At 36.4% G+C, this 24,175-nt stretch overlaps 1 protein-coding gene and 1 pseudogene across 1 annotated transcript; one reads left to right on the forward strand and one right to left on the reverse strand.

Moving 5' to 3' along the window:
- Positions 1–11,271: 11,271 nt before the first annotated feature.
- On the reverse strand, positions 11,272–12,207 carry LOC114032050 (olfactory receptor 52E4-like). Its single transcript, XM_027847257.1, has one exon. It carries the CDS (start codon positions 12,205–12,207, stop codon positions 11,272–11,274), a length of 936 nt encoding a protein of 311 aa, XP_027703058.1.
- Positions 12,208–22,032: 9,825 nt separating this feature from the next.
- Positions 22,033–22,910, forward strand: LOC114032032 (annotated as a pseudogene).
- Positions 22,911–24,175: the final 1,265 nt, after the last annotated feature.

Genomic DNA, 24,175 nt, shown 5'->3' on the forward strand with positions numbered 1-24,175 from the left:
ATGCAAAGCTATCCTATTCCTTTTTATCTATTCCATCACTTTTTAAAAATTAAATTTTTTTCAATGAACAAAAATCAATTTTCTTTCCCTCTTACTTCCAACCCCTACTGGAAAAAAAAAAACCAAAAACAAAACCAAAGCCCTTGTAACAAATATGCATAGTCCAACTTCTTCATTGGCTGTGTAAAAAAAAAAAGTCTCCTTTTCCTCTCTTAGTCCTTCACCTCTCTGTCAGAAGCATGCTTCGTTATGTGTCTTGTGGAATTACGTCTGATCATTGCACTGATCAGAGTTCCTGTGTCTTTCAAAGTAGTTTGTCTTTACAAGGTTGTTGTTATGCTAAATTTTGTTCTCCTGGTTCTGCTCACTTCACTCTATAGTTTTCTATAAACTTTCTCTAAAACTATCCTTTTTGTCATTTCTAACAATAAAATATTATTCCATTACATTCTACATATCCTTTTTGAAGCATTTCTTTGATCTTTTCAAAGAATACTTCCTTCTCCCTAATGTCTTTGGAGAATAGAAACAATACTCCTCAATAAATTTATTTTCTTTTTAGGATATAGACCTACTTATACTCCATATATACATAGATATTACTGACAGAAAACTATAATATCCATTTTTCAGATTACTGATCCATTGAGTCCACTACAAATTAGATTATATAATCTCAAGTGGGTCCTCACTGCAGTAAGGCTATCCTTTTACACCCTCTTAATCAAGGCATTGTCCCATTCACCACCGAGTCTATTCCAAACCTTTTCATTCCTCAAATCTCCCATGGCTCTTCCACCCCAGACCTTCTTAGCTGAGAACTTTGCCTCATATTTCATGGAAAAAATTGAGGTCATTCTCTGAGAGTTTCCTCTTCTCCCCTCTCCTCATTTCATATGACTTGGATATAAGTGCCCTTCTCTTCTCTGACACTGTTGCCACCTTGGTGCAGGCCTTCATCATCTCATGCCTGGGGTATTGCAGTAAGCTTCTCACTCAAGTCTCACTCCATTCCAGTCCACCATCCTCTCAGCTCTCAAGGTGATCTTCCTAAAGAGCAGGTCTTACCACATCAAGCCTCTGTCCAAGAAACTCCAGTGATTCCCTTTTACTTACAGAAACAAATATAAAATCCTGTTTGACTTTTAAAGTCTTTCCAAACCTGGTCTCTTTCTACCTTTCCTGTGTTCTTGTAAAAAACATATTGTAAGACTATGGTCTTTAATCCCCTCTGCTATCCACTTCCATTTTATGGGAAAGTTCATCCTATTCACATTCACAGTTATGATTACTGTGTATTTCTCGCCATCCTATTTTTCTCTGTTTATAAGCTTTTCCTTTTACTTTCTCCCTTTCCCTGTGTACCAGTGTTTTGCTTTTGACTACTGCCTCCCTCAATCTGCCTTTCCCTCTTTCAGCCCCCCTTCCTTTTTCTTTCCCTTTTGCCCTACTACTTCTTCCCTCCCTTCTGCCTTCCCTTTTATTCACCTCCTCCCTTTTCTTTCATTTTCCTCACAAGATAGATTTCTATATCCGATTGAGTGTGTATGTTATTCCCTCTGTGAGCCAAATCCAATGAGAGTGGGGTTCAAACAATGCTTGCCTCCCTTCCCTCTTTCCCTGTGCTGTAATAGGCCTTTGTACCATTTCATGTGAGGTAATTTACCCTTTCCTGACCCCTCCTTTCCTCTTTTCCCAGTACAATCTTTTTTTTAACCCCTTAATTAGCTTTTTTTATCATCACATCAAAGTAAACACGCCCACACCTTCTGTCTATGCACACCCCTTCTAAATATCATTATAAAGATACAGTTCTCAAGAGTTACTAGTATCTTTTTCCCATGTAGGGATGTCAACTGTTTAACCTTATTGAATAACATGTTTTTTTTTTACCTTTCCTGTTTACCTTTTTATGCTTCTCTTAAATCTTGTATTTTCTGTTCAGCTCTGAATTTTTCATCAGGAAAATTTGGAAGTCCCCTTTTCATTGAATGTCCATCTCCTCCCCTGAAAAATTATGCTCAGCTTTTCTGAGTAGTTGATTCTTGGTTGCAAGCCAAGCTCCTTTGCCTTCTGGAATATCATATTCCAAGCCCTCCATTTCTTTAATGTAGAAGCTTCTAGGTCCTGAATAATCCTTATTGTGGTTCCATGATATTTAAATTGTTTCTTCCTGACTGCTTGCAGTGTTTTCTCCTTGACCTGATAATTTTGGAATGTAGCCAAGATAATTTCTTGAAAGGTGCTGTCCAGGCTCTTTTTTTGATTATGCTTTTCAGGTAGAACAATAATTCTTAACTTATCACTCCTCGATCTATTTTCCAGGTCAGTTTTTTTTTTTCCCCAATGAGGTACTTTACATTTTCTTCTATTTCTTTCATTGCTTTGATTTTATTTGACTGATTCTTCTGTCTCATAGACTCATTAGATTCCACTTGCCCAATTCTAATTTTTAACAAATTGTTTTCTTCAGTTAGCTTTTATATTTCCTTTCCCATTTGGCCAATTCTACTTTCAAAGAGTTCTTTTCTTCAGTGAGGTTTTTGTACCTCCTATTCCATTTGGGTAATTCTACTCTTTAAAGAGTTGTTTTCTTCAATGGGATTTTTTTCCCCATTTGGCCAATTGTATTTTTTTTTAAAGGAATTGCTTTCTACATTCAATTTTTGTCCTTCCTTTTCCAAGCTGTTGACTCTCTCTTGCATACCTCTCATTTCTTTCCCCAAGTTTTCCTCTACCTCTCTTATTTGACTTTTAAAATCCTTTTTGAGCTCTTCTAAGAAGGATTTTTGGACTTGAGACCAGTTCATACTCCCCTTTGAGGTTTCAGATGTAGATATATTGACAATGTTGTCCTCTTTTGAGTTTGTGTTTTGATCTTCCCTGCACCTATAGGGTCTATGGTCACTGTTCCTTTTTGCTTTCTGCTCATCTTGTTTGCCTATTTCCTGAGTTTCAAAGTTGAGCTCTGCTTCTGGGGAACAGAGGGCCTTGTCCCAAGCTTTTTGTGCTGAGGGCCAGGGGCCTGGTAACTGGCTTTGTGTGCTGGTGTCTCAGGTGCTGCCATCTGGAGGCTGTAGGGATCTGTCAGCTTACCTGGTGCTCAGCTGTGTGGTGGCTATTAGTGGTGGCTGGTGTGTGCAGAGACCAGATGGGATTTTTCTTTGTTTCCCATGAGGCTACACTGAAGCACGTGGAGCTCTGGCTGCTGGAGAATATCTGTCCAGCAGTGGCTGCACTGGAGCATGGGGAAGTCTGACTGCTGGGACTTGTGGCTACACTGAAGCACAAGGAGATCTGGCTGCTGAAGGATGCCTGCCTGCCTAGGACTCCACTGGGGCAAATGATGGTTCTTTGAGCTGGAGTCTGCCAGTTCCCCTGGCATGTGGGGTGTCCTATTTTTGGTGTTTGCCTACTCCACTACCCCGGGGTTCAGGATCTCCCACTGGTTTACTGAGGTGGGGCTTGCTGGGACACTTCCTATCCTGGAACACACTTACCTTTTACCCAAGTGAAATGGACCTTTCTTACTGATACTCCAAATTTCCCAGGCTGAGACTTCTTGCTCTAGCCTATCTTTCCACTGGCTCAGCTGTTTCAGGATTTTTTCTGGTGTGCTATTTTTTGGGTATTTTTAGAGGTCAATGTGGGAGGGTGACAACAACTTACTGCTTGCTCTGTCATCTTGGCTCCCATTATTCCATTTTAATTGTTGATTAAGGGTATTGATAATTTCTGAGAGACTTTTATTTTCCAGATTCTATTCATCATATTTTTTCTTAATTTCTTTTCAATGGGCAACATGGTTTAAAAATTTTTTTTATTGTTTCTATAGGCTACATGTTGATTTAATGTACTTTAACTTTTTTTTCAATTGGTCTTTAATAGTTTATTTTCTCAATCAGCTTCTACACATGGGAATATTTGACACATATTCTTTTTTATTTTTCCCAATTACATGTAAAAACAATTTCCAACATTCATTGATTTTTTTTCTGTGTTTCAAATTCTGTCCTTTCTCCCTTCCCCTTCCCACTCTATGAGATGGTAAGCAATCTGATATATTATACATGTGCAATCATGTAAAACATTTCTGTATTTGTCATTTTGTGCAAGAAGACTCAAATAAAAAGAAAGGGAGAAAGAAAAAGAGAAAGAAATAAAGGGAAAAATAGTATGCTTCAAAATGATAATATTTGACACCTATTCTTGAACATGTTCTTAGTGCTACTTTTCTTCCTATTGTTTTTACCATGACTAAAGATTCAATACATATGGTCATGTAGAACAGAGGTGTTAAACACAAAAGGCCTGCAAAACTCCAGAGTGGACTTAAACCAGATTAAAGTTTAATTAGGAAAAGTTTGACAAAAAACCACAACATGTATAATGTTAATCTGTGGTTTTATAAATCAATATCTGGTAATCAGGAATCTATTTCTATTTGAGATTGGTACCACTGATATGGAGAACCTAAAATGCTTTTTACAACCTTAGTCAAACATGAAGGGAATGCATTTTCATTAATAAAGATTCTAACAGATACCATTTTTGGAAGTACTTTTTTGGGGGCATTGTTTAAATGCATGCTACTAAACTCAAAAAAGGCTTTTCCAAATTCCATTCTTAGTATAAGTAGCTCCTTCACAAAATCATTCAGTATGAGAACATAATTTTTGCCATCTCTGATCATTAGATAAGACTTCTAGAGCTTGAATTAAATGTAGATTTTTAATGTCTGCAATTTATTTAGCTTTTCTCTTTAAATATTTAGGTAATTGCACAATTTTTACTCTAATTTCATCTTACATAGGCGTTGTTCAGTTGTTGCAGTCATGTCCAACTCTTCATGACCCTATTTGGGGTTTTCTTGGCAAAGATATTGCTACATAGGCATGTACATGAAATTATTTCTTAAAATTGCCCTACATTAGCCTGGGATGCACTGTTATGTGTTTTGGAGCTGAGGATATTCTTTTTTAAAAAATAGTTATTTTTAACATTCTTTTCTTTTTACATTTTGAGTTCCAAATTCTTTTCTTCCCTCCCACTGCCTCCCCTACCCATTGAAAAGTCAAGCAATGTATCAATTATACATGTGAAATCATGCAAAACATATTTCCGTATTAGCTGTATTTAAAAAAATAAAAACAAAGTGAGAAAATTATACTTAAGTTTGCTCTCAGAATTCATCAGTTCTCTCTCTGGAGGTGGATAGCATTTTTTCATGAGTCCTTTGGAATTTTCTTGGATCATTATATTGATTTGAGTAGTCAAGTCTTTCACAGTTCATCATCATTACAACATCGATCTTACTATGTACAATCTCCTCTTGGGTCTTCTCATTTCACTTTATATCAGTTCATGTAAGTCTTCTCAAGTTTTTCTGAGGGCATCCTGCTCATTATTTCTTATACCAAAATAGTATTCCATCACAATCACATACCGCAACTTCTTCAGTCATTCCCTTATTAATGAGCACCCCTTCAACTTTCAATTTTTTGCCACCACAAAAAGAGATACTTACTATAAATGTTTGTGTGCATATAGGCCCTCAACTTTTTTCTTTGATCTCTTTGGGATAAAAATCTAGTAGTGGTATCGTTGGGTCAAATGGTATACACAGTTTTATGGCCCATGGGCAGAGTTCCAAATCCTGTCCCATAATGGTTGGACCAGTTCACTATTCCACCAACAATTCATTGGTGTAACTATTTTCTCCTCAGTTCCTCCAACATTTTTTTCTTTTCTTATAAGTGTGAGGTGGTACCTCAGAGTTGTTTTAATTTGCTTTTCTCTAATCAATAGTGATTAAGGAAGTTTTTCATGTGACTATAAATAGTTTTTATTTCTTTTTCTGAAAATTGCCTGTTTATATCTTTTGTCCATTTGTCAACTGGGAAATGACCCTTTTTTCCCCTAAATTTTATATTTGATTCAGTTCTATACCCAATATGTATATTTATTGGAGAAACTTGCTGTAATATTTTTTTTTACTTCATTGTCTATGGTATTTTTTAGTAAAATGTAGTTTCTCTGATTATATCTTTTAATTAGGCCTATTTTTGTTTTTACTTTGTCTGAGGTCTTGATTACGACCCACTGCCTTTTATTTTTTACTATAACTAAAGCATATTAGATTCTGTTCCAGCCCTTTATTTTAATTCTCTGTGTGTCTTTCTGTTTCAAGTGTATCTTATTGTTGGATCCTGGTTTCTAATCCACTCTGCTATCAGCTTCCATTTTATGGGTGAGATCATCTTATTCACATTCACACATATTTAATTACTATTTATTTCCGTTCATCTCTTCTTCTTCTTTTCCTCTCTCTCTCTCTCTCTGTTTCTCTCTGTCTCTCTGTCTCTCTGTTTCTCTGTCTCTATCTCTCTGTCTCTCTCTGTCTCTGTCTCTCTGTCTTTCGGTCTCTCTCTGTCTCTGTCTCTCTCTGTCTCTCTCTCTTTCTCGCTCTGCTTTTTTCTGGAATTGTGACCCAGAACTGTAAATGGGCAATAGAGTTGCCTATCAATGTCAGCTATAGCCAGTCCCAGTCCAAGGTCCTCTGTAATCACTTTCAGATCAGTTGTCTGACCCACTTACCATTTCTGGAGCTCCTGAAGCTCCTGCTGTAACCACTGTTGCAGTTGCTATTTATGTGGGCTCTGGGTCTTTTCCTAACTCTTCACATCTCTTTGTAACCTATGTGGCATAACGAGGATTCTGTATGGATATTTGGCTTTTGATCCTTCTGGATAAGGTCAACAAATTTCTGGTTCTGCCAGTCTCCTAATATTAGAATGTACTTCATTCATCAAAAAAAAAATACATATTTCCTTCATTTTATGTTAGCTTTTCAAACCCTCTGAGGCAAAGTGACATAGGAAAAGGTTGATGTATAAGAGAGAACAAGTGACTTAAAATGATCACAAAGCCAGAAAGTAGCAGGGCTGGGAGTGCAGCCTATTTTGTGAGGTTTCTATGTCAAGATTGTGTTAATTCCAATGATGATGATGATGATGTTGATGATAGCACTATAAAGTTTGCAAAATACTTTGTAAATATCATAAAATTTTTCCCTCACAACCCTGAGACATAGAGGTAGATTCTATTAACACCCCTGTTTTACAGTTGAGGAAATTGAGGTAGATAGCGCATGAGAAGCTTGCCTAGGGTCACAGAGTTAGTAAGTTTCTGAAGCACCATTCTAACTCCTGACACCACTCTTCTACTTTATATGCTGCACAATTAGCTACACTTGGAGCATGTGGCATTGATCAGATCCAGGACTCAACTGATTTTGCATAACAGACACTCGGTCTGAACTCACAAAAGAAGGTATAGAGGTTTGTTGAACAAAGGGAAAAGTTGAACCTAATGATAGATTTTCTAGATTCACCTGCTCCCTAAACTAATTTGGTTTAGATTTGGTGTTGAGTCTAGAGCACATGAACATCAAGGAATAGAATCCAGGGTGAGAAGGTACTGGGAAAGGAGCCTTGATTGTCAACAGAAACCATTATAGCTGCCTTGTTTCATGTTTTTAGCTAATTCTAGAATCTCTGGGTCATCTTCAGGTGGGATATATTCTTGCCTAAGTTAAAACAGCATGAGCCTGTATGATCTGTTCACTTTGAACAGATAAATTGAAAGGCACCATCCTTTCCATTTCTATTTTTTTAAAGTTAAATGTTATTGATATTTCTTGTTTTTACATCACCTAAATTTCTCCATGCAGAACTTCCCTTCCCCTTGTCAGAGAATAATTCCTTATAATGATTTTTAAAAAAAGAGAGAAATTACAGAAAAACTCAGAAAAGCTAATCAATACCTAAAAAAAGTGTGACATGATATGCAATGTTCTACATCTGTAGATCTCCTCCCCCCCTCGGCAAAGGAGTCAGGGGTGGTGTCATCAAATATCTCTTCTTTGGAGCCAAGCTTTTTCTTTGTAATTTTGCAATGTTTACTTTTCTATTCTTTTATAATGATTGATCTTTTCATTTATGCTATTGTAGTCATCATGTATATTGTTTTCTTGTCTCTCCTTACTTCATTTTGCAACAATTCATTTAAGCCTTCCCCTGTTAAACTGTTGAATTTAGGGATTTTTGAACACATATATATCTATTAGAATAGGAAGTGGAAGGAGAAAAAGGTGGGGTTCCAGGGATACCAGTCAGAGCAAAGAAGCCAGTACCTTAGATATCTCTTTCAATAGATCCTTTCACTGACAGAATTATTAAATGCTTGAGATGGGACAAGGTACAACTGGGATTAAGGAAGTTCTGGTAGTTTTAGTATACTTAAGGTCAATATAAATCTACCCAAATTAATGGTACATCTAATTACTAAATACCTACTATGTTGAAGTCAACACTGTGACACAATAGCCCCAATAACCAACTCGATAGACTGTGTTTAGGGATATGATGTCATGAACTAGGATGGTAATAATCCCATTGGAATCTCCTATCCTCCAAAATGTAGGAAAGAATTCAGTTGGATATGAATCAGTTGATTAGTGAAGAAAACCAACAGTCTTGTGCAGTATTAGGAAAAATTCTGGAACCGCTACCTCAGGGAGGTATGAAGAAGACACCCTTATTTTTATAAGCTTTGGTACAGGTGGACTCTACAACACAGATAGTGCTAAGGGATGGAACAACCATGGTAACCTGAGCTTGGGTTAAATATTTTGCTATTCAAGGAATCTCTCATTGTGGACCTGAGAACCATCATTATTGTCATTGTCATCACTGTCATCATCATCATCATCATCATCATCATCATCATCACTGTCACCTGTTCACATTTATATAGTATTTTTATTTTACAAGATTCTTTGCTTATTATGGCCCAGTAAAGAAAAAGAAAAAAAGAGAACTATATTTTCACACAAATAAAGTCAGATCTAAATAATTGGAAAAATATCAGTTGCTCATGAGTAGGTAGAGCTAATGTAATAAAAATGACAATTTTACCTAAGCTAATTTAGTTATTCAGTGCCATACCAATCAAACTACCAAAAATTATTCTATAGAGTTAGACAAAATAATAACAAGATTCATTTGAAATAACAACACGTCCAGAATATCAAAGGAACTAATGAAAAGAAATGCAGGGGAAGGTGGCCTGGCCATTCCAGATATTTAATTGTATTATAAAGCAGCAATCATCAAAACTGCTTGGTACTGACTAAGAAATAGAGTGGTGGATCAGTGGAGCAGGTTAAATATGCATGACGCAGCGGTCAATGACTATAGTAATCTATTATTTGATAAACCCAAAGACCCCAGCTTCTAGGATAAGAACTCACTCTTTGACAAAAAACTGCTGGGAAAACTGGAAAAGAGTATAACAGAAATTAGGATTAGATCAAAATCTCACACCATATACCAAAATAAAGTCAGAATGGGTTCATGATTTAGATATAAATGCTGATACTATAAGCAAACTAGAAGAGCAAGGAATAGTTTACCTATCAGATGTATGGAGAACAGAAGAATTCATGACCAAACAGGAGACAGAGAACATTACGAAATGAGAAATGGATAACTTTGATTACATTAAATTGAAAAGTTTTTGCACAAAGCCAGTGCAACTAAGATTAAAAGGAAAGTAGAAAATTGGGAAAGAATTTTTACAACCAGTTATCTCTGATAAGGGCCTCATTTCTAAAATACATAGAGAATTAAGTCAAATTTATAAGAATACAAGTCATTCCCCAATTGATAAATGGTCAAAGGATATGAACAGGCAGTTCTCAGATGAAGAAATTAAAGCCATCTATAGTCATATGAAAAAAAATGCTCTAATCACTAAATTGATTAGAGAAAGGCAAAACAAAACAACTATGAGGTACCACAGCACACCTATCAGATTGGCCAACATGACAAAACAGAAAAATGATAAATGTTGGCAAAGATGTGAGAAAATTGGAACACTAAAGCATTGTTGGTGGAGTTGTGAAATGATCCAACCATTCTGGAGAGCAATGTGAAACTATGCCCAAAGGGCTATAAAAATGTGCATACCCTTTGACCCAGCAATAGCACTTCTAGGGCTATATCCCAAAGAGATCATACAAATGGGAAAAGGACCCATATGTACAAAAATATTTATAGCAGCTCTTTTTGTGGTGGCAAAGAATTGGAAATTGAGAGGATGCCCACCAATTGGGGAATGGCTGAACAAGTTGTGGTGTATGAATGTAATGGAATACTATTGTGCTGTAAGAAATAATGAACAGGCTGACTTCAGAAAAACCTAGAAAGACTTGTATGGTCTGATGCTGAGTGAAGTGAGCAGAACCAAAAGAATGTTGTACACAATAACAGCCACGTTGTGTGATGACTAACTTTGATAGACTTAAACCTTCTCAGCAATATGAAGATCTAAGACATCCCCAAAGACCTCATGAAGGTAAATGCTATCCACATACAAACAAAGAACTATGGAGTTTGAATGCAGATCGAGTATACTATTTGCTATTTTTTTTTCTTCTGTTGTGTTTTGTTTCCTCTTTTGGTGGTTCCTCCTATTAGATCTAATTCTTACTTACAGTATCACTAATGTGAAAATATGCTTAATAGCAATGTATATGTATAGCCTATATCAGATTGTGTGCCATCTTGGGAAGGGAGGTAGGGAGGGAGGGGGAGAAAAATTTAAAACTCAAAAGCTTATGGAAGTGATTGTTGATAATTCAAAATAAATTAATTTTTAAAAAAAGAGAACTATTGTTCCCATTTGACATAAATGGTAGAGTAAGGGTTATAATCTAGCTCCTTATATATTAAACCAAAATTTGTTTTTGCTTCTGCACTAAGCAGCATGCCTATTGATGGGTACACAACAAGTCTATGACTATTACTTCTGGTGCACCCAATATATTGCCTCACACCTCCATCATGTGCTGAGAGAGCTGCACATAAATGATATCTATTTCTTGACACTACATTGATTTTTAATGTAAAATTATTTTTGAGATCTATGTAATAAACTGACCTTTTAACTAGAATTTCAAATTTTCTTGAAGATCAATGAAAGGACCTTTCATGTGAAGTCTTAGGGCATCTTTTCAATATGAGTACCAAACAGTAAAGGTGACAGTTATATTTTAACCCATCTTCTTCTATAAGGCCCACCAAGCATATCACCATCCATTATCAACATAATTATTTTAGTTTACTTACAACTCCACAAAATGACATTATTGCTGTAATATCATTTAACTTAAGAGTTAAGTCCAACTTATTTTCATTTTTAAGTCTTTTAACCTGTGAAAAATTTGAGAAACCTCTCCCGTATCTGTTTAGTTTTGACCCCATAGATGATGGGGTTCACCATGGGTGGAACAAGGACATAGATATTGGCCACAAAAATATGAATAGAAGGAGCGATATGGTGTCCAAACCTATGAGTGAGAAAGGAAAAGTAGGCAGGGGTATAAGAAATCAATATGACCCACACATGAGAGCCACAGGTGCTTAATGTCTTAATTCTGGCTTCACTGGAAGGTAGATGAAACACAGTACGGAGAATGAGGACATAGGAACAGATAATCAGTATGAAGTCTAGCCCACCTGTAATGAAAGCAACAAATAGACTGTAAGCTCTAGGGATCTTGGTTGGGGCACAGGCCAGCTTAATCAATCCCATGAACTCACAGTAGGTGTGAGGGATGATATTAGTCCTACAGTAGGGAAGCCACCTAAGCATGAATGGATGAGGACCGAGCAGCACAATTCCACGGAGAAGGATAGCCAGTCCTAGGACCTGAATAACAGTAATGGTCAAAATGGTTGAATGTCTAAGTGGGTTGCATATAGCCACATAGCGGTCAAAAGCCATGGCCAATATGATCCCAGATTCCATATTGGACAGAGCATGTATGAGAAATACTTGGGTGAGGCAGGCTTCAAAACGAATTTCTCCATCATTAAACCAGAAGAGACTGAGCATTTTTGGCATGGTGGTGGTTGTAAGCATCAAATCTGCCACAGAGAGCATGGAAAGGAATAGAAACATAGGTTCATGCAGGCTAGGATCAGTTTTAATAATGAAAAGAAGGGTACAGTTCCCCACCACAGCCAATATATACACCAGGCAGAAAGGAATAGATATCCAGATGTGAGCAGCCTCTAGTCCTGGGATTCCAAGGAGAAAAAAGCTGGTCGGATGAAAATTGGTTCTGTTGATAGCTATCATTATGGGGATCTTGGATCCTCCTCACTTTTATCTCAGCAGAACTCATAAATGCTCTAAAAAAAAGAAGACTTCAATTAATAGGTTCTGTGATATTTCAGGAAGAAAGGTACAAGTTTAATGATTCAGTTATTAAAGGATTGAATGATTCAGTTATTCAAGGTGCTCTAACAGAGATTGTTTCCTATTGATTATCTGAAATAACCTGCCAAGACTTAGTCTTACAATTTAATTCTACCGCCTCTCTCTCTCCACCTCATTCAGACTCATTCATCGTGTCTTGTAGGTAACTAGTTCCCTTCATCAGCCAGACTGGCGCTTGGCTGACTCTGTCCACTGTGAAGGTTATCTCCTAGCTTGTCTGTGTGCTCTACTACCAAAGACCTCAAAGAAACAAGGTGTCTGGAAAGATTTCAATATTCTTCTTACTACTTCCAGCATTCAGGATCATACACATGCAGAGGTATGTATGTATGTATGTATGTATACATATATGTATGATATAGGATATAGATGTGTGTATATATATATATATACATACTATCTTTCAATGCTATTATAAAGAATTAGATAACATGTTTATTAAGAACTCCATACCTGCCAACCACTACATTTACAATGCAGACAAAGCACATAAATGTTATAATAGCTAAAGTTAGTCAGACAACTTCTCTTTGCTTCATTTTCTTCATCTGTAAAAAGAGAGAAAGTAAAAATATTTTATAGATTCAGAGCTGTAAGTACTCTTAGAAGCCCTAGAGCCAACTCCCCACATTTTACAAATGAGAAAAGTGATGCTAAAAGAGAACAAGTGACTTGCCCAGGCCCACATGGAAATTAAATGACTGAGGTAGGATTCAAATCAAGTCTTCTTAGTTCCAAGCCAGATTTATATCCACTGCACCACCTAGTTGTCTCAAAGAATAGTTGCAAGTGTTAAATGAAATTATGTGTAGAGTAGTATCATGGCCTACGGAAGAGACAGCCACCCTTGAAACCAAGAAGATCTGTGTTCAAGCTTTGTCTCTCACTTTCACTGGCTGTTTAATTCCAGGAAAGCAAGTTAACCTTTCAGTGTCCCCAGGCAACCCTCTAAGAGAATAAGTTATAGAGTAGGTGCCATCTTCATTGGTCATGCATGTTGGCCTTAAAAAATAAATGATTTTCTTGAGAATTTTAGCCTTCTAAAATTCCTACTAATATTTTCTTAATGGTAGTTCAATTATTTTCTTCATGATTTGAATTTGGCCATTCAGATTCTTAAATCACATCCTTACAGAATTGTCTGATCCATTTTAAATATAGGGTCTAAGTGTCAGATGCCCAGGTACCTCTTTCTTACTCAACCTTTAATGCTAGTTCAGATACCTGAAGAGCTCCTTCCTCTCACTGTTCCAATTACAGTCAAGGAAATAAGTTTCATATTTTGTTTTTCTCTCTGTAAAGTTTCAGTTCTTGGAACACCTTACTCATCCATTGGACATTTACATTCTTTGGTCTCTGGAAAATATTTTCTCTCTTATTTACTGTTGCCCAGATTATATTTATCCAGTTTTCTGGGAGTGAAACACTCTGGGTTGTGAGATCTCCATTCTAGCCATGGAATGACTTATTGTCGCCCTAGTTCCTGAACAACTTCAGACCTTTCTGACCCTGGATACACACGTTACTCACTGGACTTTTTCTCTGATTCAAAGCTTGTGCCATACATGCATACATATATACAGACATATTTATATGTCTGTATATATGTATATCTATATGTATATATGTTCACCCAAGATATGTATATGTTTTATATGTATGTATCTATATATTTAACATTCATTTCTGAACACACCCTTCCCCCTTCCAATGTTACTATATATTTTAACAATAAAGAAAAAAAAATGACAAGAAAAAAAATCAGCACTAAATTTAACCTCAACCAAGGCTAAAAGCATTGACATTTGTTCCACACTCATGATACTAGTTATTCTTTCTTTGGAAGTATTGAACTGCCTAACGTGACTCTCAGAGCCTAAGAAAAAATGTTTTTTTCTTTCAGCCTCTTCTCTGTTTTCTGATGAGGCATAATTCATGTTTAGATTCTTTGATGGTGAATCCCACAGACTAGATGTTTTGTCCTTCTTGAAATTTTGAAAATGAATACAACATTGCACATTTTGACATATTTTCACTCTCCTCACTTCAAGCAGTCAATCAGGGTAAATTCACCCAAATGGCATTGCTTATGCTCATTACTATTTTGGGGATGTTCTCCGCAATATTCTCCCAATAAAAACAGTGACTGCATCTTCTCCTTTTTTCCATATCATCTATGGCACTATTGGGCATGATGGACACATTCAATACTCACTGAGTAAATTTGTTTTATATTGGGAACAACAGGGATTTCAAGAAGGAAAAGAAGGACTAGCATATGGCTGGCATGCCTCTAAGGTATATCACAGTCATTGACCATGACAACCTGAAGATTTGACATAGATTTCCAGGTGTGCAAATGAACTCAATTTATACTATGATAGTAAAAAGACCTTGAGGAAATTGAAAGGGTGTGTTAAATCACTCTTGTCTACCAAAGACAAAGAAAGAAGATTAACAAGTGAGACTGACTTAGAAGAGATTCATAGTTACTTATGAACTTCCTCTGGGTGAAGCTACTCAGCTGGATTGGGAGCCCAGATCAGTGACTTTGACCCAATATTTATCTCAGGGAGGATAAATAAGGAAAACGGGATATTTGGTTTGGAAGGGATGGGATAGGATGAAATACTTTCAGTTTATCTTCCCTCCATCATTCCTAGTACCTAGCATTGTAATACCCAAGGAAAAGATGCAATTATACTTTCTCTTTAATAATTACCTTGTGTATTCAGGACATAAAAGGAGGAGATCTCAATGTCTTAGTCACTCTTCTTAGATCTTCAAAGGAGATTGTTGAGATTTAGAACTGACAAGACAGCCCTAGCTTGCTTTTGGCAGCAGCATTTTTTTTTCAGACCAGCTTCCAAAGGTGATATGGCTGGGTTAGGCTAATTCCTCTCCTCCATATATGTGCTATTACCCTGGTTCTTCCTATCTCTACTTACGGAAAACTCAAGGCTTTTTTCAATGCAATAGTCATGGCTCTCTTAGATCAAGATGTACTACCATCATAACAGATCTTTTTTACTGTGGATAACACTAAAAAAAAAAAAAAGCATCTTTCCTTGGGGAAACTATCTCCAGGGAATACAAGGAGCAGTAATGGGAAAAAGCAGTTTATTCCCTTCTACTCCTGTTGTTCTGGGCCTCTGAGATGTCTCTGTAGCACTGGAGTTTCCTCCTAGACCCCAGGCAAGGTGAGCTACTTGGGATTCTATTTAATAAATGAATGAATGAATGAATGAATGAGTGAATGAATGAATGAATGAATGAATGAATGAATGAAAAACACACCACTCTTAGAGTTAAGCTGCTGAGATTCCAATGTGTATTCCAATGAATTAGGACTAAGATAACCATAATAATGATATGAAAACATTCTTTAAGTAGAACTACACAAGTTAAGCCTGCATCCTAATACTTCATTTGCAAAATAGTTAAGCACATAAACACCTTCATATGATTTTTATGAATACTGAAAATTAATATATAAGATTAGTATAGCAATTTTCCTCAGGATGTTTCTATCAGAAATCCAACCAAAACAAAGATAAGAAAAATAAAATGTTAATACAGTAATGACTAATATCTATATAGAATTTAAGATTAGAAAAAGTGTTTAAATTGTTTCATTTGCTTGATCCTTAAGATCATGTAACTGGCATGATGATCTTTAATTGCAATGGGAAGGTAGACCGGAAAATGTTTTCCTGTGAATCACGAGGAAGAGGAAGAAATGGAAAGAAGTGAATATATCCTATCAGTGCAAGTGAGAATTAATGACCAGATGACAAGTTACATCCTAGATCATTGCTGGAAATTGTACTTAAGGTATTATCAATAATACCCACTTGAGTGTCATTATCATCATTGTTTCCTACCTCAAATTATTGAAAAAACTACTGTGTTAGTCCAAAATCCCCTGTGTGTTGTGGGAGTCTAGAACACATGGAGGTAGGCTGCCTCTTTTGCAGACTTTGTCTCTTTTTATTACATTTAGATAGTCCAGTAGATTAAGTCCTGGAACTGAATTCTAAAAGACTAGAATGCAAATCCAGCCTCAAACACTAGATATATATGTGAGCCTGAACGAGTGACTTAACTTCTATCTTCTTAAGTTTCCTCATCTGTAAAATGAGAATAACAGTAACATCTACATGTCAACATTGTTGTGAGGATCAAATATATTCACAGCAAATCAAATATATTCATAATTATAAAGTTTAGTAAATCTGAAATCACAATATCAATTCTAGCTGTTTTTCTGTCTAGCAACCCCAGTCTTTTCTGTAAAGCACTGAAAATACTTAGTCCATACATTATCCTGATTGAATAGGAAACAGCATTGGTTAATATAAAATTTACCTGTCTGGGATATTAAAAATGTGAAATGATCTTAATATTTCTGAGCTAGGCCCTTTCTTTCCCCATAAAACCCATATTCTTTGTGATTTTGATCACTATCCATTCAGCTGGCTTTTATCAAATAATGGTCCAGTGCTGTATGCCAGGCACTAGACATACATTACAACACACATACATATACATGTGTGTATGTATAAATGTACATATATGTTTATATATATGTACATACATTTACATATAGATATATATACATATATAATTGATGTAATGATAGAGTGCTGGGTCTAGTGTCAGGAAGACTCATCTTCATGTGTTCAAATCCAGCCTCAGACATGTACTAGCTTTATGACTTTGGGCAAATCACTTAAACCCGTTTGCCTCAGTTTTCTCATATGTAAGATGAGCTGGAGGAGGAAATGGTAAACTATTCCAGTATTTCTGCTGAGAAAACCCCAAATGGGATCACAAAGAGTCAGACATGACTGAAATGACTGAACAATGAAATATGTGCACAGATATATGTGTGTGTATACATACAACACATACACACACATACATACATTCATACATACAAACACACAGAAAAGTGAGACATCCCCTAAAGTCAGGGAAGTTACATTCTACTGGGGGATGCAGATAAATAAAAAACAGGATATGAACAAAATAAATGTACTATGATTTTGAGAGGGCAATAATAGTTTCAGGAATCAGGAAAAATCTCTTGGGGGATGTTTCTTGAATGTAGCCTAGAAGAAAGCAAGGTTTTAAAAGAGATGTAGGTGGGGAATCAGGTAGACACAAAAAGTGAATGAGCAGCTCTGAAAATGGCTGGGCAAGCCCTCACACCAGAGGTGCTAGTCCTTCCTGAACACCCATCAAGTGTTAAAAGACTGATGTAAATATGTTTGTAAAATTTATCTAGGAATATGATATGATATATCAGGGGTGAAACCAAGATGGTGAAGTAAAGGTAGGTACTCACCTGAGTTCTCTACCAAACTCCTCTAAGTGCCTTTAAAAATGACTCCAGGCTCAGATTCTTATAATCTAGTCAATAGCTCACTAATGTTCAGACTCCTTAAGAGTATGGCCAATATGACAGATCTTCTAATAAACCTTGTCTTTGACTGATTAAAAAAAAAAGACTCTAACCTAATTCTAGAGCAGGAGAGTCCTCCAAAATACAGACCAAAACAAATTTCCAATTCAAGACAACTTGGAAGGTCAGCCTGTTGTACCAGGATGAGAGAGGAGCACAGTCCAGTGCAGGCCATGCCAGCACAGCCCTGGCCACAGCAAACCAGGAGCAGGCCTTGAAAATGACTGAATCAACAGGGTCAGCAGCAGCATCTGCTTCCAGAGCTCTCAGCCTACATATTGTAAGAGGGTGCAACAACATTGGTCAGAAGGAAATTACAGGAGTATTTTTTCTAGTACTAAAGCAGGACTCTGTTATTTTGCCCAAATTGGGATCCAGGTCACAGTCCTGGGCGGCAATCTCAGGGTGAAGAGGAGCACTAGCATAACAGAGCTTGTAGCAACAGTAGAAGGTGGGGAGGGCCCTTCTCACAGTTCCAGGGCAGGAAAAAAGTGCTTGTGGTTGCTCACAGACCAAAGCACAGGACAGGAGAGCAGTAAATACCTCTCCATAGATGATACCACCTTAGAAGAACTGAAAACTTACAGATCCCTAGAAGTATCTCTGAAAAACAGCTGCACAAAACCCCTAAAGTTTGGAACAGTGTGCCCTGTACCATGGAAGTAGAGCCCTACTTTAACAAAGAGGTAAAAATCAAGTAATAGGGGGCAGCTAGGTGATGCAGTGGACAGAGCACCAGCCCTGGATTCAGAAGGACCTGAGTTCAAATCTGGCTTCAGACACATAAGACTTACTAGCTGTGTGACCCTGGGCAAGTCACTTAACCCCATTGCCTAGTCAAAAAAAAATCAAGTAATAGGCTGGGAAAATGAGCAAATAATGGGGGAGGGAGTGGAAACAACCTCTGACTATAGAAAGTTATTATGGTGAAAAGGAGTATCAAAACAACCACTCAGGAAAAGACAACAAAGTCAAAGCTCCTACATTCAGAGCCTCCTAGAAAAATAAGAATTAGTATCAGGCCATGGATGGATTTTGAAAATCAAGTGAGAGTGGTAGAGGAAAGATTGGGAAGAGAATTGAGAGTGATGAAAAAAAATCATGAAAAATGAGTCAATAGCTTGGTAAAGAAGACACAAAACAATTACTGAAGAAGATAACACCTTAAAAAACAGACTAGACCAAGTGGTCAAAGAGGTCCAAAAGCTCACTAAATAAAATATTTCCTTAAAAATTAGAATGGAGCAAATGGAAACTAATGACTTCATGAGAAATCAAGAAACAATAAAACAAAACCAAAAGAATGGAAAAAAAAAGACAATGTGAAATATATCATTGGAAAAACAAGTGACCTCGAAAGTAGATCCAGGAGAGATAATTTAAAAATTATTGGACTACCTGAAAGCTATGATCAAGGAAAAAAAAAGAGCCTAGACATCATCTTTCAAGAAATTATCAAGGAAAACTGCCCTGGTATTCTGCAACCAGAGGGGTGAAATAGAAATTGAAAGAATCCACCAATCACTTTCTGAAAGAGATTCCAAAATGAAAACTGCCAGCAAAGGAGAAAATACTGCAAACAACCAGAAAAAAACAATTCAAGTATCATGGAGCCACAGTTAGAATAAAACAAGATTTAGCAGCTTCTACACTGAAGGATCAGAGGGCTTAGAAGATGATATTCTGGAGGACAACAGAGTTAGAATTACAACCAAGAATCACTTACCCAGCAAAACTGAGTATATTCCTTCAGGAGAAAAAATGGAAATTCAATGAGACAGAGGACTTTCAAGCATTCTTGATGAGAAGACCAGAGGTGAATAGAAAATCTGACTTCCTAATACAATATTCAAGAGAAGCATAACAAGGTAAACAGAAAAGGGAAATCATAAGGTACTTAATAAGATTAATTGTTTACATTCCTACATGAGAACATGATATTAATAACTCATAAGACCTTTCTCATTATTAGGTTAGTTAGGAGTATACATAGACAGAGGGCACAGGTGTGAGTTGAATATGAAGGAATGATATCTAAAAAATAAAATTAAGGCGTGAGAGAGGAATGTACTGGGAGAAAGAGAAAGGTAGAATAGGGTAGAACAGGATAAATTATCTCACATAAAAGAGGCAAGAAAAAGCTTTCACAGTGGAGGGGAAGAAAGAGGAGGTGAGGGGGAGTGAGTGAATCTTACTCTCATCAGAATTGGCTCAAAGAGGGAATATACTCAATTGAGTATAATCTTTCTTACTCCACCTTACCCTATCTTACCCTAGGAAAGTAGTAGGCAAAGGGGATAAGAGAAAGGGGGGGTATAGAAAAGAGAGTAGATTGGGGGAGGGGTTAGTCAGAAGCAAAAGACTTTTGAGGAGGGACAGGATAAAAGAGAGAGAATAAAATAAGTGGGGGGATATGATGGAAGGAAATACTGTTAGCAATAGTAACTGAAAAAAAATTGAAGCACGTTTCTCTGATAAAGGCCTCATTTATCAAATATGTAGACAACTAAGTCAAATTTATAGAAAATAAGAGCCATTCCCCGATTGATAAATGATCAAAAGATATGATCAGTTTTCAGTTGAAATAAGACCTACATATAGTCATCTGAAAAAAAAAAACCTCTCACTATTAATTGGAGAGATGCAAATTGGAACAATTCTGAGGCACTACCTCATATCTATTAGACTGGCTAATAAGACAGCAAAGGTAAATGCAAAATGTTGTAGGGGATGTGGGAAAATTGGGATATTAATGCATTGTTGGTGGAGTTGTAAACTGAATCAACCATTCTCTTGAGCAATTTGGAATTATGCCCAAAAGGTGTAAAACCATGCATACCCTTTGTCCTAGCAATACTACTACTAGGTCTGTATCCCAAAAGAGATAAAAACCAAAAAGGAAAAGGACCCATATGTGCAAAAGTGTTTATAGCAGCTCTTTTCTGGGAGCAAAGAGTTGGAAATTGAGGGGATACTCCTCAGTTGGGGAATGGCTGAACAAATTGTGGTGTGTGATTGTGATGGAATACTATTGTACTGTAAGAAATGGTGAGCAAAATGCTTTCAGAAAAACCTGGAAAGACTTGCATGGGCTGATGCAAAGTGAAATATACTGTCTATAAAGTACACAGTATTCCTAGCAATACAATGATCTAAGACAACTATGAAGGACTTATGATGAAAAATGCTATCCATCCCCAGAAAAAGAATTGATGGTGTCTGAATACAAACTGAAGCATACTTCATTGAAATATATTTTCCTATTGAAGTGTTTCTGAGTCCCTGAAAGGTCTCTGGATTGTTGAGGTTTCTTTCAGAGCACAAATTGAGACAATCTGGATTCTCTACTTAGCCTCAGAGGAATTTCTGGTTCAGACACCTGGAAATCTTGTGTTTGTGATATTGCACCAGAATGAGGTCAAGGTCAAAGTTTATTCACTTCCATAAAATAGATCATATTTTCAAACAGAGTAGGAAGTGGTCACAGGCCCTACAGGGAAGTGGGGAATAAGGAGAAGGTGAATATGCTTGTGAAAATAAGTGACAAAAACAAATGTAGTAGCATCTCTCCTTTAGAATAATTGGGGAAAGAGCTTGGATTAAAGGAAGTATTTAATCTAAATTGTTTTTCTCAACAAAATAAATGACCAGATCAGCTTCCTTGGTGAAAGTGGAGGTGTCATAAATTGGAATTGCCAATTTCAACACCTGAGTCTTTTCCTCATTTGCCCCAGCAGTTCATGTAGAGTTTACATGTGAAAAGTATAAGACTGCTGTTGCATGGGTTCTGGACTGTCTCTCTAATTAATGAATGGCTCAAGTGACAAACTTTGATGATAAAGCCTTGGGCCCAATAAATGCGAAGTCGACATAAAGGTCTGAGAATGCTAGACTAATATATAATTTCCATTGCTTTTTTTAAGCTTTTTTTATTAATTTATTTTAAACTTAGATACTAAAACATATTATAAACTTAAATACTAAAACTTGAATAGAAAATAAAATTAAAAAAAAAATCATTGCCATGTGCACAGCTGAGCTTATGAGAGGATTCAAAATGGACAGCAATAAGGGAGTCTGCTGGGGATAGCTGGGCAGGCACCTGAGGGAGGGGTCAGGGAGTGGCCCTGGTTTAATCAAGGTGAGCCCTGGGCCACCCCAGAGCCTCACCAATAGGAGGTAGACCACAAGCCTCAGGACTTGGCCTGCCTGGGAAGATGTCTGGAATCCTGAAGGCTGCAGCTGGGTTCCCAGACCTCAATGTAGACACTGAGGCCTGCCAGAGGAAGCTGGAGTCAATGAACAGAATCCCCTGGCTGCCAGTCCACATGGAGAGCCTGCTGCCTCAAAAAATAAGGATTACTTTAGAAGAGAATGCACAATACATGACCACAAAAAAAGGACTAAGAGTAGCAAAACCTTGTTATGATCTATCTTTGGTTTATTTAACTCATAAATTTATGGACCTCATCAAATCTTGATTTAAATGAAGTTGCAACATTGAGAGTACATAAACGAAAAATATTTGACATCACCAATGTATTCGATGGTATCGACCTCATTCAGAAACTAAGAACTATATTCAGTGGATTGGATCTCATCTTGGTGGTACTGGAGCAAAAGTACCACAGGAAAAAAAATGATAGGGATGAACTTATTTAATAGCAATGGAAAAATCTTTGGATTAAAGATTGTGCTCAGCAGCTGTTTGAACTAACAAATGACAAAGAAAATGAAAGATTAGCATATGTGACCTATCAAGACATACATAGTATTCAAGCATTTCAAGAACAGATTATTATTGTGGTCATGGCTGCAGAAGAAACCAAATTGGAAGTGCCAATTCCCAAAGAAGACTGTATAACAGTACATGTAAAGAGCACAAAGGAACCTGTACATGTTTATTTGTGTGAAGTGGAACAAGATAACATAAGTAACAAAGCATTTGAAGAAATGTGCACTACTTTATCTGAAAGTAAATCTGCAATTCATCTTGATCAAGAAGGAAATTGACAGCAGAATGAGCCAAATGGGAAAAAAACAAACAAACAAACAAACAAATAAACAAAATAACCTGAAATGCCTTGAACACTAAAACTGAAATGATTTCATTGCTTTTTGTCAAAGTTGGCTTAATTTCCTCTGTGGTGAGACTCACCTTTTCAGCTTGGACTTAAAAAAAATCAGCCATTGAGGACTTCTGTGCCCAGTTTGATATTAACATTAAGACCAATAGTTTTAGCAGTTCTCTTGTAAACATTACATCAACTTATTGTGGAAAATGGCTCATTTTATAAACAATTATGAAAATGTAATTTGGCATTTAGTTAAGTAAAATAATGACTTTCCATATAAAAAAAAATCATGAAAACAATCTTTTAGAGCACAAGTTTGATACTTCTAAAACATTTAGACTAATCTGAAATTGAGGAACACAGTATATCATTAACTTCTTTTTTTTACAATGAAGAATATGTACCAAGTGAAATTATGCTTTACATCATGTGAGCACTGTTTGCATTGTGTGTAGTCAGCTGTTTAAATAATAAAGATGTAAACAATAAAATTAAATATGAATGCTCCTGTATATATTTGTACAATGTTTATATATCTCATGAAAAATGTGAAGTATATATAAAAATTTCACCTTATACAACAAAAAATAAAATGTAAATATGAAAAGTAAAAACCAAAAACCAAAACAAATTAAAAAAAAAGCAATAAATTTCCATTTCAAGAAAGCCTATATAATAAATATTATACATTGTGCTCAGAACTGCGCATCTTTACTTTCTTGCAAGTTTTCTTTTGTTCTTTTTTGTTTTTGTTTCCTTTGTTCTTTGCTATGCACTTTTTTACTTTGTTCTTTCTTTCCTTCCTTCCTTCCTCCACCGTCCCCCTCTCCAGAAGCTACAATTATACAATACCATACACACATTGGTGGAACACAGAAATGCAGTGGCTTCAGTGAAGTGTCAGGCTGCAGAACCACAGATCATTACAGGAAACCATGGCACAATCATAAGATTATAGGACTTAGTGGCTGAAAAAACATGGGTCACCTTCACAAATCACAAAAACAAAAAATCCTTCAGAGTGGTGATTTTGCATCAAGACATTACACATTATATGATATTCCAGAGGTCAAAGGAGCTAGGATTAAAATCAAGAATCACCTACCCAGCAAAACTGAGTGTAATCAATAAAGGGAAAAAAATTGATATTTAGTGATGTAAAGGAATTTAATGCGTTCTTGAGAAGTCAGAGCTAAACAGAAAAATTGACTTTCAAATACAAGACTCAATAGAAGCATGAAAAGGTAAACAGGAAAGAGAAATCATAAGGGGCTTATTAAAGTTG

This window comes from Vombatus ursinus, unplaced genomic scaffold, assembly GCF_900497805.2.
Source record: "Vombatus ursinus unplaced genomic scaffold, bare-nosed wombat genome assembly UNPS02015397.1, whole genome shotgun sequence".
NCBI classification, from domain to species: Eukaryota; Metazoa; Chordata; class Mammalia; order Diprotodontia; family Vombatidae; genus Vombatus; species Vombatus ursinus.

Coding starts and splice junctions, on each gene's coding strand:
- LOC114032050 (XM_027847257.1), bottom strand. CDS start 12,207: ATGATAGCTATCAACAGAACCAATTTTCATCCGACCAGCTTTTTTCTC.